Raw genomic sequence first — 21,851 nt, 5'->3', positions numbered from 1 at the left:
TTTCATACACATTTATTTTCCACTTAGTTTCATCAATCCATAAATAAATAAGTTAGTTTATATATTTCAGATCATTTTGATATATTAAGCGTTATGCAATGAAATTTATCATTTTGTGGTTAAAATATTAAAAAAGTTAATTCAGTTCTTGCCAATATTCCGGACTGATTGAAACCGGACTAATCGAGGAAGATTTGACTATAGCAGTATAGTATTAATCTTCCAATTATACTCATTGACAGCTGTCAATCCTTCAAAAATAAAAAATTGACAGACGTCATTAAATAATATTTTGTTACATGTTTGAAATAATTTATATAATTAATAGGAAAAAATTGTATTGAGATGAAGTTAAGAGTTTTTCACTTTTTTGAAAAACTTTTTATTACTTTAGTTACTTTATTAATTATTGACTTTTAAGTTAAATTAGTTACAAGAAAATTGAAACGTTATTTATGAATTGACACATGTCTAAGTATTACTAATTGACTATAAAATTAAAACTGTATTTCATTTCACTCACTTAAAATGTATATTGTATTGAAATTTTCAAACCGGACTATTCTGAATCCGAACAAATCGAAGCCGCACTGTGCAAAGCATAACTGTACCTGACTAGTATTTAAATCATATATTGCATTAAACTTCGAATGATACCCATTGACAGCTGTCAATTCATCAAAGATAAAAAATGACAGATGTCATTAAATCATATTTTCTTACATGTTTAAAATAATTAGTATAATTAATAAGAAATAATTGTATTGGGGTGATGTAAGCTTAGTTAATAAAGTATAACGTGTCTTATTACTTTATTAGTTTTTAATTATTGATTTTTCTGTGAAATTAGTTACAAGGAAGTTAAAAAGTTATTTATGAATTAACACATGTCTAAGTATTACTAATTGATTATAAAATTTAAACTTATTTAATTCAACTCACCTAAAATGTAGATTGTATTGAAATATTCAAACCGGACTATTCTGAATCCGAACAGATTGAAGCAGCACTGTGCGAGGCATTACTGTACATGACTTGTGTTTAAAACATATATTGCATTAAATTTCAAATGAAACCCATTGACAGCTGTCAATTCTTCAAAAATGACAGATGTCATTAATATTTTCTTACATGTTTAAAATAATTAGAATAATTAATAAGATATAATTGTAAAAGTTATTAAGTTAAAAAGTTATTTATGAATTGACACATATCTAAGTATTGCTAATTGTCTTTAATATTAATATAACTGTAGAAATTAGTTACTTACTTGAGTTTTCATGAAAAAAATATACTTACATTACAATGATTATTGCCTTGAAACAAAAACAATTATATTCAAGTACACGTTGTTTACATTTGCTTACATTAAGGTCCTGTTGTTACAATAAATTACCCTAACATATATCCCAGACGTACGTATAAAGTCGCGTGAAAATTGTGAGCAATTTAATCAAATTTTATTCGCCGCACACAAGTTATTTCTTCTAATAATACGAAACACGGCAATAAAGGGAAAATAAGGATAAAAGGGGAAGGAAGAAGAAAAAAGGTGGAGAAATGCGAAAGGTCTCAAGGTCTTTCAGAGATTATTTCCCCGGCTATAAATGCACACTTGAATATTTAATTTGCTGCAGGCGCCCGTATTTCATAAATCTTCAGCGCCACGGGCGTTCCTGGCAAGAACAATACCAAAACTTTTGAAGACGAAACAACTACAACAACAATAAAAAAATACACTCAAGCATCCAAACAATACACGTCAATGCTTTATTTGTTCTTCTCGTATGTTGACATCAGATTAATTATTTACTAGAATTTTGCAAGGGAGAAATAATTTAACATCAACCATTTGAACGTATTTATTTATAAGTACATTAATTACAAAAGTCTTTGCTTCATGTTTTCAGGGCAAAAATATACAAGTGTGTTATTAATTAATTCATTAATTATAAATGTAAGTGCAATAAGTAAAATTTAACAATTGTATTATTATAATCAAGGAGTTGGAAATAAATTTGAATTAATTGTTTTTGTTTTTATTTGGTATTTGACAACTTACAATATACACATTCTCAATATACTTCTTTTTTTATACATATATCATTTCATCACTTCATTTCCTTCATCATTTTTTTTTTTTAATTTTTAAATAACAAGTAATTAAAATATTCACAACTATACAATTCATCCCCGAAAAATCCCTAAATTCATCTGGTATCCAGTTTTAAATCTACCACCGCAAATTTCCGCAGATTATATTGAAATTGACATAGCTACAGTCTTTCCATTGAATTTGTCTCTCTACCAGTAAAACCGTGAAATTGTCGAATGCGTTTGATGTTTTAGCCACGATTAATAGACACACATACATATTTATGCGGGTGAAATTTTTATGAATGAAAAAAAAAAACTAGAGAGAGAGATAATAAAAATAAATATTAAAACCATGGATGTGCAGCAACCATGAGGATAGAATGCATCTTCTACCTAATAGAATAATATCACAAGAAACGTTTCGGAATTACTGCTTTTTTTTTATTTGGAAATTCCCTCTTGCAACAAATTATAAATGTTACCTGGACAATGATTATTCTGCAAACGGAATTATGGAAACGCGAAGCGAGTTTACCGGAAGTTGAAGCGCATTCCAATCGACATCGAAGCTGCAGCCAATAAAATGCTCAACGATGCAGCCAATTTCCCAGCCGACGAATCCATGCCAGCAAAAATCCCTGCAACAATTAAATTTTAACAAACAAACAGAGAATTATTCAAAACGTGCATGTAAAAAGTTGATTTCAATCGATTTTTTTGTTATACAATAATGTTTTTTTTTTTATGTTGAGAGCATTATTTGCGTTTGGATGCGTTAATTGGGTTGGGATTTAAATTGTTGAGTTGCGTTTATTCGTGCACCCAATTAGGTGGTTAAATATTGCGAAGAGGGACAGAACATTGATGGTACATATATATGGTTGATGATATTCGTTGCAATTGTGCAAATGCGTTTCGTCGATGCTTGCTCAAATAATAATATATTGATTCGTTTAGAATTCACCGTCCGGAAGTTCTATTCGTTGTACGAATTCAAATATGCTATATTTGTACACTAAATTAGCCCGCACACTGTGCGACGTCAAAATTGCAATCATTGTTGGACAACGGGCGTGGAAAATGTGGTATTCATGAGGTATGCATTATTCTGCGTAATGGAGATTATTATTATTATTATTTTCCATCGAAATAAGTGTATGCATCACATCAAACATTTTGAAGTTCCACAATGATGGTATAATGAAACATTCAAAATATTTCAAAAAAATGATTTTTTTGACTATTTGCTGTTTTCATTACATAAAATACACTTGACGCATACCAATTATCAATGTGAATACTCAAATTAAATCCAAATATACAGGCTTTAATTTTATTGTACTCTCAGATTTGTGTCTATTACCAATTTTGTAATAATTTAATATTCTTCAATTTTTTATCATATTACTCAATAACCATGTATAACAACAACACATATTTACAAACTTTTCTTTGTACATTTTTGTTTGCTCGCTGCAGTAGCTCTTGATTTATATTCTTAGTACACTCAATTTAAACTTGTACGTGTGTCTTTAAATAGAGTATACATACTTATAATTAGCACGGGTCGTCGAGCAATGCAATAATACGTAAAGAAACTGATTTTTTTTAGCATTTTCTCCTTTCAATTTGGATAGCTTATTAAAACAGCCACAGCTACAAATCTGAGAATATAATTACATTAAAGCCTGAATATTAACTTTAATGTCTTATTAATTTGGTTACTCGACAACTAAATTAATACGATGATTTGTGAAGAATTAAACAGATTTTACAGGTAAATGGAAATACATACAATTTTACTTTAATTAAAGTGTAAACACTTATTGTTGGAAATTGTTGTTATTTAACAGACTTTAATTTTATTGTATTATTACCGTTTTCGATTAATAAGTTGTTAAAGTTTAAAAAATAATTTAATATTTTTAATTTTTTTGTATCATATTACTCCATAACCACTTATAAAAGCTTTAAATATCTATACTTTTATTAAATTAAAATTTATATGCTTTAATTTGAATATACTGCCTGAATTATATCTGTTACCGTTTGTCTGTAATAACCTCTGAAATTTGATTCTTTTTTTTTAATTCTAGACTGTCTTCACGATTAATCGTATTACTCAACAACTACACAAGGTAATATGTTAATTAAAGCTAAATATCCAGGCTTTAATTTGAATATACTGTCAGATTTGTAACTATTACCGTTTTCGATTAATAAATCGTCAAAGTTTAAAATAATTTAATATTTTTTAATTGTTTGTATCATATTACTCAATAACCACATATAAAAGCTTTCAATATCTATACTTTTATTAAAGTAAAATTTATAAGCTTTAATATGAGTATACTGCCTGAATTATATCTGTTACCGTTTGTCTGCAATAAGCTGTCAAATTTGATTCTTTTTTTTAATTCTTGAGAAATTAACTGTCTTCACAATTCATCGTATTACTCGACAACCACACAAGGTAATATGATAATTAAAGCTAAATATCCAGGCTTTAATTTGAATATACTATCAGATTTGTAAGTATTATCGTTTTCTATTAATAAGTCATCAAAGTTTAAAAAATAATTTAATATTTTTCAATTTTTTCTATCATATTACTCAATAACCATACATAAAAGCTTTAAATATCAATACTTTTATTAAAGTAAAATTTATTGGCTTTAATTTGAGTATACTGCCTGAATTACATCTATTACCGTTTGCTTGTAATAAGCTGTCAAAGTTGATTCTATTCTTTTTTATACTGGAGAAATATAGTGTATTCAGGACAACCACGCATGATATTTATGTGTTAAGTAAATATACTGGGTTTAATTTGAGTGTACTTTCAGATTTGTAGCTATTAGCGTTTAAATTTAATAAGTTGTCAGAGTTAAAAAATAATAATGCAATGTTCTCAAAACCATTTAATCATATTATACAATAACAACAATTGCCAACTATAAGTGTTTACACTTTAATTAAAGTAAAATGTGTAGGCATCAATTTGACTATACTGTTAGAATTGTATGTATTTCCGTTTATCTGTAAAATCTGTTTAATTCTTCACAATTCTTCACAAATCATCGTATTAATTTGGTTGTCGAATAAGATGATTATTAAAGCTAAATATTCAGGTTATAATGTAATTATACTCTCAGATTTGCAGCTGTGGCTGTTTTAATAAGCTGCTCAAATTGAAAGAATAAAAATGCTAAAAAAAATAAGTGTCTTTACGTTTTATTGCAATGCTCGACGACGCGTGCTAATTATAAGTATGTATACTCTATTTAAAGACAGACGTACGTACAAGTTTAAATTCAGTGTACTAAGAATATAAATCAAGAGCTACTGCAGTAAGAAATAATATACAAAGAAAAGTTTGTAAATAAATATAGAGATTTTGAATATAAAGAAAATTAATGATAGTCATAAAAAATTGATAATTAGGACTATATTTGTAATTGTAAATCATGACAAATTCGAGCCAATTTACCCAAATATTTGTGTACATAAATTTAAGATTTTTGTTTTAATTTAAAGAAATATTAATGTGCGTTAATAATTAGAAGTATAGTTCTAATTGTGAGTTCTCGTTTTTATTTATGCATCCAGGGCGCACAGAAAATATAATCCAAGAGGCTATTATGATTTCGAAACAGAATTAAGCTGAAACGTTCCATGAAAAGTTCTTTAATCAAGTTACCGGCATAATTAAAACACTGAACAATGACACAAGCGAAACGAAGTTAAAGGAGAGAGAAAATCGCGTACCGTTATATAAACTTAACTTAAAAAATAATTTTAAACGAAATTCGTTGTTTCGTGTAAACCGATGCTTTGTGCAATTATTAAACATACAAAAAAATGGGTAAGATTAAACTTACAATTTGTTCACTCCAATAATTTTATTCTCGGTTTAACAATGACTAATGAGCATACAAAAATTATGTTGAAAAAATGTTTTATAATTCTTTAATATTTAAAGCACGTAAAATATTCAATTATTAACAATGTTGGAGATTATTATGCATAAAATACGGGTTATAATTATATTTTTTGATTAATTTTTGTAAACCAATATTTTGTGCATAACAAAAGTCAGTAAGATCAAATCCACTCCAATAATTTCATTTCATTGTCTTATATAAGTAATGAGCATAGAGAAATTCGAAATAATTCAATTATTTCATTCAATTTTTGTAATAACCGATGCTTTTTATATAACAAAAAATGAGTAAAATTATATATTTAATTCCAATCATTTCTGAGTTATATAAAGATCAAACCATGTAATTTATTAACTACAATAATGTAACTTCTTAGATGAACTATTTGCAAAAAAAAGTATATTAATTACTATTATATAATTCAGATTCAAAGCACGTAAAAGTAAGTAATAATTATGCATAAAATTCGACTTATGACTAAAGTTTCTGATTGCGTTGTAAGTCGAGGACCACCTGTATTCGGAATTAGATGAAGTTTAATTAAAGTAGATACGTTGTCTCCAAACAACTGGATCAAGACCAAAGTCCTCAAACTTTCAGTCCTTCAATTAGAACGTAAAATAATGACTGTAATCTTATGCGAGTAGAAACAAATAGTTTCTACAACGAAAATAGTTGAAGATGGATGTGCCGGAAAAACTGAAAAATCGGCAAGTTAAACGCAAGCTAAATCTGCATGAGCAGTGAGCGTGTAAAAAAAACTCTGTCCACTGCGGAGAGAAAAATTGGTCATGTTTAAAAGGGTGTAATCTGCTCGATCCTTCCGCCAATTGCTTCTGTTTTTTTGTCGCTTGATGCTGAACCCATTTACATGGACAAACAGATTAATCGGGGATTCCTAATAAAGCAATTTGCGTGGATGGGGGGATTTAAATAAAAAATAATAAAACGACGATGTTTTATATAAGTTGCTTTGCATTGATCCGTAACGATGCAAAGCTTTATTTAATAAAAATAAATATAATTGGAATCGTATGCAATACTTTTTTTATAGGAAATAGTTTGGATTCTGGAGGAGAGTGCTCGATTTCAATGTAAATCGTTCTCTGTTATTGACGTTTCAACGTTAACAAAGCTTATTTAATCAATTTATATAAAAATAAAACTTCAAATTAATTATAAATAACAACGTTTCTCAACTTTTTTTCCACGTGACTCTACATATTTGTTTGTATTTGTACAGCGAACCAATTGCTAAGTATATGTTACTGACAGCTGTCATTTAGAAATCTAATTACTAAGTGTATATCACCAGATCCTCGCTTTGACACAAAGCGACAGCTGTCATTTAGCGATCCAATTACTAAGTGTATTTCACCAGTTATTCGCTTTGACACAAGGTGACAGCTGTCATTTAGCAATCCAATTGCTAAGTATATTTTACCAGTTCCTCGCTTTGATAGTAGGCTTCAATATCTATGCTTTTATTAAAGTATAATTTATAGGCTTTAATTTGAGTATATAAAAATAAAATTTCAAATTAATTATATATAACAACGTTTCTCAACCTTTTTTCCACGTGACCCAACATATTTGTTTGTATTTGTACAGCGAACCAACTGCTAAGTATATTTCACAAGTTATTCGCTTTGACACAAGGTGACAGCTATCATTTAGCGATCCAATTGCTAAGTATATGTTACTGACAGCTGTCATTTAAAAATCTAATTATTAAGTGTATTTCACCAGATCCTCGCTCTGACACAAAGCGACAGCTGTCATTTATCGGTCCAATTGCTAAGTATATTTCACTAGTTTCTCGCTTTGATACAAAGTGACAGCTGTCATTCAGCGGTCTAATTGCTAAGTGTATTTCACCAGTTTCTCGGTTTGACACAAAGTGACAGCTGTCATTTAGCAATCCAATTACTAACTATATTTTATCAGTTCCTCGCTTTGACAGTTTTTTTTGTTCGTTTGACGCTAAACAGATTAATCAGGGATTCCTAATAAAGCAATAAAACGACGATGTTACACATAAGTTGCTTTTCATTGATCCGTAACGATGTAAAGTTTTATTTAATAAAAATAAATATAATTGGAATCGCATACAATACTTCTCTTTTGTAGGAAATAGTTTGGATTCTGGAGGAGAGTGCTCGATTTCAATGTAAATCGTTCTCTGTTATTGACGTTTCAACGTTAACAAAGCTGTTTTAATCAATATATATTAAAATAAAATTTCTAATAAATTCACAAATGAAATAATATTTTCGATCAATTATGTATCCAAATTATATAATTATATATAACAACGTTTCTCAACCTTTTTGCCGCGTGTCAAAACATATTTGTTTGTATATATATAGTGAACCAATTGCTAATTGACAGCTGTCATTTAGCGATCCAATTACTAAATGTATTTCACCAGTTTGACACAAGGTGACAGCTGTCATTTAGTGATCCAATTGTTAAGTGTATTACACCAATTCCTCGCTTTGACAGCCAAGGTGACAGCTGTCATTTCGTGACCCACAAGTTTAGAAACGCTCATACTATTGATCTTACAATTTTTTTTATAACGCTTTAACAAATAATCGCGTTATTGGAGCATTAACTTTTCATCATTTTGTGATTACATGTTGAGATACATAAATGCATAGGTTCGAAGTTTTCGCCACGTATCTAATTTAATCAATTAGAAAGTCGTTTGGGCCGGATTTCTGTTTCCTTTTGGTATGCATTAGAAATATTAAGGAAATATCCATCTACATAACATCGTAAATTTATACATTATGTCTGTTCGCAGCGAAATTTATGTTCTTCAACTTTTCCTACTCCCCTTTTCTTTCCTTTGTTTTCGTGAATCCTGAGTTCTAGTATTTTACGACCTTCTCTGAAAGAAAAGTTAAATGCACAAAAAGCCAAAATAAAATCTTCAATCCAAATCAATAATTACACTCAATTTTGTTTATTTTTGTAGTTATACATTGTTCAATATAAAGCATAAGTTACAACATTAACTTATGAATTGAGAGATGAAAATAGTTTCTGATGTAAAATGTTAACGATATTTTTAATAAATTTAGTAAAGAAAACCAATTAAAAATAGCAAGAGAAAGTTGAAAATCGAATCTCGTGTTTTTACCACTTAATTAATGAAGCAAACGATTGAATATGTCGAAAACACTATTCATTTAAAATGCAATAACGTATGTATTTAAAAACGATGGCAATCGCAAGCCCGACAAACGAAATACCGTCAATCAAATCCCCGACGTTCGAAATCACGACGTTTGAAATGCCGACTGCATTGAAATCCCGACTGTATCGAAATCCCGACAGCCATAATCTCGACTATATCAAAATCACGACAACCATAATCCCGACTGTATCAAAATCCCGACTATATCGACTTTTAAATTGTTATTAATAATTAATAATCTAATTATATTTCACATTATTTCATAATGTTAAGGTTTATTATGAATAATTCAACAAAATCAAATTCATTAATAATAATTTATTGTTATTAACAATAAAAGTGTACCACAAGGTGACTACGCTTCGAAATAATTTAAAAATGTTATTGTAAACATTTTCGATATAGTCAGGATTATGGTTGTCAAGATTTTGATACAGTCGGGATTATGGTTGTCGAGATTTTGATATAGTCGGGATTTAGATACAGACGGAATTTTGAGCGTCGGAATTTCAATAGTCGGTCTTTCGTTAAGGATAATTACGATTAAAGAATTTTATATCCTGATTTAAAAATGAGTTATAATTATCAGAAAATTGATACTTGTATAAAATATAATAAAAAGTTTAGAACAGCTTAAAAATTTGAACTTGTACTTGTAATTAAAATATATTATTATGAAATTAATTTATGTAAAAAATTCTACTTTATAATAATAATAGTTGCTCGTATAAATTAATTTGAAAAATAAACTTGAGTAAAAAAAAGTTGTTGCAGTGCGGTACTTTTATTTCTGCTATGTGAACGTGTAATTTATATTCCAATAACTTGACACTTCGTAGCGTAAAGTAATATTTCGTATGCATAATGCATAAAAGAAAAAACCATCCAGACAGAAAATTTTCCTCCTCTGCGACGGTATAAACCATAAGTAGCTTATGAAATAGTTTATAGCTACAACAACAACAAAGAAACTAAAAAAATATATATAAGAAGTTTTGCGTGGCATCCAGTTTTATCTCAGGTAAAAAGAGCAGGCGTTTGCTTATAGGCTGGAAAAATATTTCAATTTAGAAATTTTTTAAAATGCATGTATTAATATGTTCGTGTTGTTGATTACTATAAGCAATATTTGAACAAATATAGCAATTCCTCATATAGTCCGGTTTTAAAACCGGACTAATCAAGAAACTTATTACATACAAATAAAGACTTGACTGTATAAAAGATAAAAACGACAATTTATTTTTAATTTAATCGATTAAAATTTATTTTGTTTTGAACGTTTCAAACCGGACAATAGTGTATCTGGACTATGCGAGGTATTGTTATATTTAGTCTTAAAATTATGTTTGCAAAGTTATTATACAAGTATATTATAAGTTTTAATTATTATTGATTTTTTAATAAATATTTGTAATCATGTAATTCTATTAAGTAAATAAAAAAAAAATTAAATAGATTTTTAAAAATTTACAAGTTAATGTCATTAAACGAAATTGATTTATATTTTATATCTAAAATACATATAAAATTATTCGGACTTACGAACTCCCGGACTTACGAACAAAATTTTAAAAGCTCTAACTTGTTTCTTTTGTCGTTTTTTATTAAATAATTGTCATGTCTACATTGAAAACTATTTGTAAGTATTTTGTTTATTTTAATTTATTTTCAAATGTATGCAGTCAGTAATGCAGAATTTAACATATATAAAAGTAAAAACCATGATAAAGTTTGGTAACATGAGAGTATTTTGAAATTTTTAAAGTTCCCCTTACTTACGAACAAATTCGACTTACGAACAACCCTTTGGAACGGAACTATTTCGTAAGTCGGAGGATACCTGTATATAATTTAGACTTGAACAATAGATATAAACTTATAATTTATTGTTACTATATAATAAATAGTTAAATATCATTGAATTCTCAAATCGGTGTAATTATGTAAACCAATTAAATTTCAATTTGATGCCATAAGCGAATTTTACTTGCACCATGTGCGGCGCAAGTGCTGCACTTGACATTGCGAATGTGAGCTTCCATTGTGTTCGGAACGAAGCTGAGGGCGTCTATTAAGAATTGCCGGTCATTACTTCCTTATATACTGCACAGCAAATGGTGCTTCTTGACCACCAGGATTGCCCAGTTCATTAAGGGTCCAAACGCTGACCGAAACCCATTTCACTGTCGCAGATCACTCCAATCCTATAAATTTCGACCGACTAATTGGATTGAATGAATTCATAATGACCTCTCCAAACTACACTTCATTCAACCAATTAAGCAATAGCCTTAATTGGTTGGATGAACAATTTTCAATAAAATTTTCATATTTTTTTATTGACATTAAATATAAATATTATTTATACATAAAAAAAATAAATTGCACGACGTTTCTAATTTAATTAATACTTTTTTTTTTAGGTTTTTGTTACACGTTGATTGCTTTCTCGACGAGTTAATGAGTAAAGGCGTTTGGTCCAATTATTATTAATTTGATTTTCATTCAAACTTGTAAGGATATTTTAAAAAACAATTTTCACTAAAAATGTTCTTTTCAGCTTGAAATTAATTAAATCTGCACTTAATTTGCTTGTTTTTTAAATTTTAATTGAATCTTCATTAAAAGCTGATAAAATCTAAATTCTTGTAGTTAATAGAATTTACAAGGTTTGTATTCCAAAATTTAGTAAACTGTCTCCTTTCTAACATATTAATCAATTATATTAATTTGTTAAACTTTAAATTGAAAATAAATAAATAATTGCTTCGCATAGTGCGGATTCATTATAGTCCGGTTTAAAAATTAAAAAAAAAAACTAAATTTTACGGTTTCAAACAGTCCTTTTTAAAATAATTCCATTTGTTAATTCAATATTTATAAGTCTTACCTTTATTTTTAACTATTTTATTATAAGATCTGTAATCATCAGCTTATATATGTTGCAGTATACTATTTTGATTACTCAATCCATGGGGCAGATGTGAGGAATTACCACACGAATTGACAGACAGGATTCGGTCTCTGGTGACTACAATTAGTAACATTAGCTGATCACCAATCATCATCTGTCACATTCCACACCACAGTTTCATGTTGTGCAATACGATGGTCATGTTTCTAACGAGAAATTACGAATTAATATAACCAAAATTTTATTGGAATTAAGAAAAAGCCTTAAGAAACGCTCAAAGCGAGGTTTTCATGTAATATAGATAATATCAGTATCTATTTCAGTAAATGAATATTTTTGTACTTAGAGAAAGAAATGTAGATGTAATTTAATTTCTAAATTATAATGAAAATAAAACTGAAATTCGTGAAATTATTTTTAAATTATATTATATTTGAAATTAATAGTGAAACTAATGAAATTAAATTCAAAGAAGAAATTTGCAGTTTTCTCATATTAAAATTTTATTGTAATCATTAAAGATGAATAAGTAGTGTAACTTGCAAACTCTTGCTTAGAATGGATTTAATATGATAAGTTACGTAATTTACATGTCTATGTGTGCAGCTGTTAAGCAAACATCGTTTAAAGTTTGTGTGACTGAGCGAATGTGCTTTCTGTCGAATATGCATTGTCCTAAATAGAGAACAGCGAGCGCTCGATATCTTGGATTAGTCGAGTAAGTGATAACTGTTCGCAAAATCAATCGAATTGTACGGTGTAACCAGTTCCGTGATTATAGCAAACTCTCGGATCAGTTAATTATGGGGCCATTAGAGTTGCGCAACATCGCATCGAAGCGCAATTTACAAGTAAACTAGGAGTAAAGTGGAGGAAAAGAAGCAATGAACAAGAAGAAAAAAGCGGACTTGTTATTTCAGGAAAATGAGGTGCAGATTTTATCACGAAATGAGTCTGTCTAAAATGTATATTACTTCTTTTTCGCTTCTGCTTCTTCAGATTCTCTACTTTTTACTTTTCTTGTTTGTTATTTTATCAAAGGGAGTGAGTGCATTGCTTACGTCAAAGAGGCAATCTGTGTTAGCAATCTTCCGGGATTTACATTCCTCTAAAGTTTTCCGCGGATAAATTCCGGGGTTATGGTGTTACAGTCAGTCACTTACATGTACTTTGGGGGTAGCGACCTGCCGGTAGCGCGTATTCCCAAAGGGCGGTCGGAGTGGTCGAAAGGGTTGTTGCTGCGCCCTCCGCAGGTACATCCATGGATGAAGCGGTGGTCGTTGTGGTCGCCTTGTGTCTGTGCATTCTCTCCAGTTCGACGCTCTTCTCCGAGCTTCTGTAGTAGATATCGTACACGCTAGCTACGCATTTGATCTTCAGGTTACCTTTCACGAAGAGCTCCTCGTCGATCCTCAAGCGAAGAGCGGAGTGCGAACTGTGGGGGAGAAAATAAATATACATTAAAAACATTGGCGGAAGCAGATGGTGGAAGGATGGATGGACATTTAGCAAATTGGTGTAATTCGATTGCCCTCGCAGCAGAAACGGCCGAATGAAATTAAGTTTCGTTTTGTTGGACGAAATGGCAAAGCCGCATAATTGATTTACTATGCTCACGCTTTTAAATAAAACCATCGAATTCAAAGTATTTTAGTCACTCAATTTTAAGAATTTTGTTCATATGAACAATTTTGGAAGAAAACTTTGATATTATGATTATCCAGAAAGTAAGTTCCAATTTGAAATTATTTCAATTATTAGAATGATTAGTTAAGTCAATTAATTATACATAAATATTTATACAGTATCTCGCTTAGTCCGGATTTGATTAGTCTGGATTTACTAAAATCTGGTATGAAAAACTAAACTTTAATTCAACAAACTAAAAATAAATTCTTAAAAATTAGCACACATAATTATTTTTTTGGTGTTTTCTCTTTATACAGTCAAGTCTTGTAATGTGCTTTTTTTAAAGTTTCGACTAGTCCAGTTTCGAACAGTACGGGAATTGATTATCCGCACTATGCGAGAAAATAAATCATAAGTATTAATTTATTGTTGTCCAGAAATTATATTCCAATTCGAAAAAAATAATACATTTACAATTAGTAAATTTATAAATTTGTACAGAAATTTGAAATTTTTTACATTTGCAAGAATCACGGCTGATTGTTTTTTATTCATTTTGTAAAAATATCAATTTTTATGTTAGAAATGTATGGAATTGAAAATAAATTTATAAAATTTTCAGAAAGGTAAATTTTCTTTAAAACCTTAATAATTAAACTAAGGGAGTAAAGAGAGAATTCTTGTTAAAAGTAAGATTTCATTTATATTAATGGAAAGCTAAATTTGGTGGCAATTGATGGAGTGTGGATTAAAGCGTTTTGGTTGATCACGGAAACAGCGAGAATGAAATATTTCTTAATGCAGGAACCATGTTACGTATATAATTAATGCAAATATTCTGTCTTAAAAGGGATGTAGATTAAATCTGTAACGGATCAATATAAGAAAAGGCATTCAGAAAATTTTGTGTTCATCAAAAATCACAGATTCAAATATTTGCATTTACATGTTAATTTATATAAAAAATTATAATGATTTCAAAATAATAATGATAAATCTATTATAATGTTCACTATAAAGTTTATATAGTATATAAAATATAGCCGGTTCTTCTTTAGTACTATAATAATTTGTGGAAAATTTCATTAAAATTATTTATTTTTTAGAAAAATATGTGAAGTAACATAAAAGTAAAATCAGAATAATATATGTTAGGTGTGTAGTAAATTCATATATTACAATATATTTATAATATAAATTTGTTAATGAATTTAATAAAGAATTATTCAAAAATATAAAATTACTTGCAATTTATAGTAAGTGTATAATTATTACATATTTCCTTTCCTTCAAAGGCGTGTAATTATTATGTCTTTTCTCGAAAGCCTGGGATGCTTATCTTTGAGAACTTTCAACGATAAAGGGAATATAGCTATCATAAACGGTTATCGTTTAATGGAAAGTATTCAGGCTAACGATTATTTCAAAACCATCTAAACCAGAAGAGAATATACGATATATCCTTTTTTCTCTCAAATGCATTAAATTTTAGAAAAAAAAATACAAAAAATAATGTTATAAATTCAAAATTATTTTTTTACCTATATTGAGAAAAAGCAAATAATTAATTCATAATATAAATATAAATTATGAATCAATTGTGCGGATTGAAAAATATAAATCGGACAAAAAAAATAATGGTAATTTTTAATATATTTTAAGTTTTTAATTCTGTTATAAAAAAAAATAAAAGTCTATCGACCGAGTAAACATAATTTAATGATATGAACAAAAAAAATGCAGCAGAGTATGAAGTAGAAGAGTTTTAATCAAGGGACATTACCAATACAATAAGAGATAATATGGGAAATTGAAATTTGGGAATGATATTTGGGTTTCGAGTGGCACAGAATTTAGAGAGGGAGGCGATGTTGAACTGTTTGGATTTAAATTTCAAGGAGAGGGAAAGGTATCGGTCAAGGAGAGGGACTATTTTGGTTTTGGAGTAAAGGAGATTATTAGGAGGATTGTGTAGAGGATTATTCGGATGTCGTATTTTGGTGAAGATACGAAGGGCGGAACGTTCGGATACTCAAAGGTTTTTTGGGACGGGATTTTGGCATTGGGAAAGGGTAGTGAAGGATAGGATGGCATATGGATTTGTAAATTGATAATTCGGAAACAACGAAAGGTTAAGAAACGGAAATGACGGAATCTGGATTTAATTTTGGATTTGAGTTGTTTGGAATGGGAAATGAGGTTGAGTTTAGGATCAAGAAGGATTCCAAGATATTTAACATGTGGTGGTGGGAAAATTGTATGATTATCTAACGTAACATGAGGAGACGAAGGAGATATGCGATGGTAGGGAACAAGGAGTTTGATCTTGGATGGATTTATTTTCAGGCTCCATTTTTTGAAATCATAACATGGTTGAGGATAAGTGGTTTTAGATGTTAATTCTGATTATTATCAAATTTTTAAATATTCTATTAAATCTTATATTAAACCAGGGCATTAAGTAATATAATTGTAACAGTTTGAATAAACAAATATTGCAAAAAAAAAAATTGTTATAACACAAATTTATTTCTTTATCATTTTATTTTATAATAATTATAATTTGCTATATAATTATTCCATACTAATGAAAATAAATTTATTTAAATTGTTTTAATATTTGTATTTAATAAAAAGTAATTAATGTTTATATGTAATTTTTATTGAATTTGTATCAGATTTATTTTTAATTAACTTTTTGTGTGAATAATTGTTATGATTTTTTTTGCCAATTTGCTTTATTTATGAATTTTATTCGTGATTGAATTTGTATAAAAAAAAAATGTTAGATTTACCTATCCCTCATTTTACACGGTACTCAATTTACACGATTTTGTTTTACATAGTTTTACAATTCACTTTTTGTAGGAGTAATTCTCTTGAATATTTTACATTTGTTTTAAAATTTACCACAAAATTATTCATTAGAATAATTAGTTTTTATCAATTTGTTTTATTTAATAGTGATTGAATTTGTATTAAAAAAAAGTTAAAACTTGTAATATTTATAAGAGAATTGTATAAAGTACAACAAGATTTATACCATATTTTATCTATGTAAAATATAATATATATACAGTGTAACGTTTAGCGTGTAAAACGAGAGATAGTTGTAATTCCCAATGTAATATGATTTCTCTATGTAAAAAGGTCAGTTGAAATGGAATTGGACACGAATTGCATTGTTGAACGTATCGTATTGGAGCAGTGTTGTAATTGCTTACTTGAGTAAAGCCCCGTTTCCGGAGGGTTTAGTGTGGTGTCTGCGGATGCGGGTAGCCTCTGTGGGCCTTCCGTTCACGAGCCAAGTGAGGTTTGCAGCGGGCCTGGACTCCTTGCACACGCATTCCGCCTTCAAAATCTCATCCAGACGATATCTGTGCTTCAACCCGGTGATCTGCGGATCCTTCTTCGGCTGCTCCACCACCTCCATATGAGCATTGAGCATTTCCGTGAAGAACGAAGGAGCGTCTGCGGATATCTCGCAACTGTATTTCCCTGTATTTTCCATCGAGACAGAATCTAGGACTACGTGAGTAGCATTGGATTCCTCCTCGATGACCCTCAGACCATTGATGGGAAACTGCTTGATGGGTGGACTCTCTCTCGGGGTGTACCTATAAAATTCTCGATCGTTTTTGTACCATTTAACCGCGTACAATTGATCCCCTTCGATATCGTAGTGGCATCTCAGCACCACCCTTTCGCCCCTCCTCACCGCAGCCGGGACCATCAATTTCACATCTTTCAGAGCCACGCAAACTGCAACAAAAGAGACAATATACAGTATAAATTTATATAAGGGACGAAACGAAATATGGTATTTAAATGCTGCGAGGAATAATTCATGGGATTCCCTCCGAACCAGAAATAAAATATTCATAAGACAATGATGATGATGATGACGTGTTATATCCTCCACTCATTTTTTTTGCATATTTTTCCCTCTTTTTATTATTATTATTACTTTTGTAAAGGGGAAAAAGAGCGAATTCAAAATGTGGAAGCAAAACTTTTAGGAGCGTCATCCTGAACAATGGGTGAAACGGGATCGTCTCGAAAGTATGTATTATATAGACATAGATATAGTATGGATGCGGTGGCGCCAGACATGGCAAACAATGTCATATAAGCGGGTCGATTTTCCTCTTCTCTTTCCATCCGTCTCCGAAAAGCAACCTCCCCCCGCATCAAGTGAGTAAAAAATAATCGTAAATCTCTCTTAATCTCAGTAATTTCTTTTCCTCCCTTTACTACCTATAAATTCCCGTTTGTGTGTGCCGGGCTGTCCCCTTTTTCGCTTTATAAAAAATGTATAAATCTCCCTGCTAAGTAACATAAATAACCGAAGCGTCATTGCAAACAATCCATCAATACTATAAAACAAATGATGATATCAATTTATCGCGCAGCTCAACACTTCATCAAAAATATTCAGTCCAAGCATTCTCTTTTTATTTTATTTTTATATACAGAACATTTATTCATGTATTCAAGTAAATCTTTACATCAAATTTAGTCTCTTTGTAAAATTATTTATTTTAATTAATTTAACATTTAGATTGAAGCATTATTTCTCACAATTTTGTAATTAATAATCTCCATTTATTTCAGATTTAAAATTTATAAAAAAATCATTTTTGAAAAGATAAATTTTTTTTTACATTAATTAACTTTGTATAAGTATTTTCAAATAACCTACGGTCAATAGCCCTTTGAAATAGTTGACTTTTTTTTTGATTTATGATATTTATATTACTGTATTGAGTTTTATTTCTGTTTCAATAAAAATTATTATTATGTTTTTCATCTTGGCTTTGCACTTTCGTGCCAGTAGCTTTCTTTGCCGGGGTCCTATCTGGGCCCTAGGGCGTTCATTGACCGATGTATGTGGGCCGTTACGAGCAGTGCGATCTTTTGCACCTGCTCAACGCTAACTCTACATGGTAGTTCATCCAGGTATTTCTCGAAACCGATCTTCAGGTTCCGAAAGCTCCAACCACAACAGGAACCGCTTTGGAATCTGAATTTCGAGGTCTTTATATTTGCACTTCACATATTTTTTTTGTAAATATAATTAATTTTCTTTTATATATTCAAAATATTTAACTTTTTGAAACTGAAATACTAAAATATTTAAAATTGTATTCTATTTATTTTGATTCATACAAAAATGAAATTTTTTGCTACTATTTGACAAATCATTTTTATGATAATAAAATATATTTTTTTAAATTCTTCAATAAACCAAAGTAATTTTCTATCATTTATATTCAAATTAAATGATAAATGAATAAAATTCACAAAAATCGTATACATTTAAGCAAATAATTTTTTTTTGGAAATTTCAATAAAATTTATTTCCCGTATAAAAAAAATGTTTGCAATTTATGAAATAATTCAATTATCATGAAATTAAATTTATAGATCAATTATGTAGAAAATAAGAAATACATATTTTTAGTAAAAATTAGTAAAAAAAAATGTTTGTTTTACAAATATATTTAATATGAAAATTCAAAGTTCAAAAATTACAATATTTATAAAGAAAATATATTGTAAATTGATTTAATTATAACATTGTATAAATGCAAATGAGTAAAAGTCAAGTATTACAAAGTTTATGAAATCATAAAGAGAATAAATCAATGTAGAATCTCGTTGAGAACTCACAGGAAGTCTTTCACAATTGCCGAAAGTTATGCATGGTGTTCGGAGCCTGAAGCATCGAGGAAGTAAATGTAATTTCCAAGGAAACCACAATTGAAAATCTAATTACTGCATAAAAGCAAACTTCTCATGATATTGTTTGTTATCAAATATATAATTATTTGTACTGAAATGTAAATGTATGTTTCTTAACAAATTTAATTCTAATTCGGCATTAGTAATTATGCTAAAATTTGTATAAACATTTATTTGTATATACTTATCAAAACAATCCTAAAAGATATAAAATTAGTACTAATCTTACTAATTTTATATCTTTTAGCAACAAAATGATCAATAAATTGAAGACATTTTTACCCCGCTACTACGGATAAATAAATAAACTCAAATACTACATTGGGTCAAAATGACCCGTTTATTAAATATTTTAAAAATAGAACAAATTTATAAAATATACACATATCATTTAATGAATTTAAAACATCATTTAAAATTGATTGTATTACTCAAAACAGTTTGGACAATTTGATCAGTTTGTTCTCTTGCATATGTCATAAAACATTGCAGTTATCTTACTGTTCTTACTTGGATAAGGAAGACATCTATTCCTTTCCAATGTAGGAATCCATTCATTAGTCATGAGTCAATTTATTAATGCAACAAGTCTTAATATAACAATATCTCGCATAGCCCGGGTAATCTGCCAATATCCTTGATTGTTTTAAACTGGACTAATCGAAGTATTTTAAACCGTATAAATCTCATAAAAAGAAATTTTACTATATAAGGGGAAAACAATCATTTATCTATAAAAAATAATAATTTTGTGTACAAATTTTTAAGAATTTATTTTTATTTTGTCAATTAAAATTTAGTTTTGTATTTTCTGATAAAAAAAATGGTACAATTGAGTCAATTTATTAATACAACAAGTATTAATATAGCAATACCTCACATAGTCCGGATAATCTGCCAATATCCCGGATTGTTTTAAACCAGACTAATCATAATCATTAAACCGTATAAATCCCACAGAAAGACTGTATAGTGAAAAAAATAATATCATTTACGTATAAATAAAATATTGTGTAAATTTTTTTAGAAAATATTTTTATTTTATCAATTAAAATTTAGTTTGTTTTGAAACCCGTCTATAGAAAATCCGGACTGATTGAATCCGCACTATGCGAAATATTGATGAATACATATTTGAAATAAATCAATTTTGTCGTAGAGAAAGTTGATACAAAATTCAGATAATTGTTGTTTATTAATTTTAATTGATATATTTGTAGTTTGAAATGAAATTATGTAATAAATCAAGAAGTAAGTTATAGTATGTACATGTTCCTTAATTTATGAAGTTTGGATGCAGTTAATTACTCCTTAGTGTCCACGAATTTCAAAGATAAATACAAGGTTTCCGAGGAGCAATAAATAACGGTAAGAAAAATAAATAAATTGTTATGTAATAAAAGTGCAGTGGCCGAGCAGGAAATAAAAATCTAGAGCTTTATCTATGATTCATGTAGCTCAACAGCCTGATAAAAACTGCAAAGGTAAATCGCATTCAACGTCATCCCGATTTCTGTGTTGCAATTTGCTTCATTCCTAATTTAAGATTGAATTTTTCCAGACTTTATTAATAAAAAGAGAAAACGTTTTTAAATAAACGATTCAATACATTCTTTCATTTTGCAAACTAATAGTAGATCGATGGGTTTGGAGCTGTTACGAAAGTAAAACAGATTTTTGTAGCCCATAAAGCGTGACGCGTTTTATGAAAGAAAACGGTGTCATTTTTTACGCATTATCTCTTGTTTATTAGCCATTATTCTTTCATATTTACCATTTTTCATCAGCGTAACTGAATCATGCAAAAAAGTAAAAAATAAAGTTGAAAAAAGAGGCGAGACAGGAAGAATGTGGAAAGCGCGGAATGCAAAACAAGATCATAACTCAGCAAGGATTATAAATTTGTTTTGCATACGCATACATAACATTAAAAGGGCATAATTTTTAGTTCACCTCCAAGCTTTTCCGGATCACGTATCCTCGATGTAATACAGAGTATTAATATATTTTTCTTTCGAAGTTCGTTAATTAAAAAGTTTCCTGTTGCTAGGAGATGGCAGCACTGTTCGATGGAGGACCCCAAACAATGCCTCTATGATGGACGTGGCTAATACGAAAAAGGAAAAACGGAAAAGCCACTTTGTGGGAAATTTTTCCATTAAAAAACTTTCACCGCGAGCCCCAATACAAAGGAATAATACTCAGCCGACTCAGTTCTCGAGCAGAAATTAATCTTCTTAATAAGCGTTTACTTTCTTTGTCTTCGAATCAGGAACATGTCTCACGCATTACTACCTTGTCAAAAAGAAATGCT

The 21,851-nt window shown here is 29.1% G+C and overlaps 1 protein-coding gene across 1 annotated transcript; it reads right to left on the bottom strand.

Moving 5' to 3' along the window:
• Positions 1-2,042: 2,042 nt before the first annotated feature.
• Positions 2,043-20,102, bottom strand: LOC108558095. Its single transcript, XM_017914902.1, has 4 exons — positions 20,048-20,102; positions 17,017-17,554; positions 13,327-13,598; positions 2,043-2,735 (listed from the first exon to the last, which is right to left on the bottom strand). The coding sequence occupies exons 1-4, from the start codon at positions 20,100-20,102 to the stop codon at positions 2,629-2,631; spliced, it is 972 nt and encodes a 323-aa protein (XP_017770391.1). The 3' UTR covers positions 2,043-2,628.
• Between the last annotated feature and the right edge of the window lie 1,749 nt (positions 20,103-21,851).

Source organism: Nicrophorus vespilloides, unplaced genomic scaffold (genome assembly GCF_001412225.1).
Source record: "Nicrophorus vespilloides isolate i.1.1-1 unplaced genomic scaffold, Nicve_v1.0, whole genome shotgun sequence".
NCBI classification, from domain to species: domain Eukaryota; kingdom Metazoa; phylum Arthropoda; class Insecta; order Coleoptera; family Silphidae; genus Nicrophorus; species Nicrophorus vespilloides.
The sequence above is the reverse complement of the archived record's forward strand: the minus strand, read 5'-3'. Positions and strand labels throughout refer to the sequence as shown.

Excerpts from the sequence above, each read along its gene's own strand:
- LOC108558095 (XM_017914902.1), bottom strand. The coding sequence starts at position 20,102 with ATGACTAATGAATGGATTCCTACATTGGAAAGGAATAGATGTCTTCCT. Across the intron at positions 17,555-20,047 it reads TAGATGTCTTCCTTATCCAA|TTTGCGTGGCTCTGAAAGAT; the intron begins GTAAGAACAGTA and ends CTTTTGTTGCAG. Across the intron at positions 13,599-17,016 it reads GGAAACGGGGCTTTACTCAA|TTCGCACTCCGCTCTTCGCT; the intron begins GTAAGCAATTAC and ends TCTCCCCCACAG.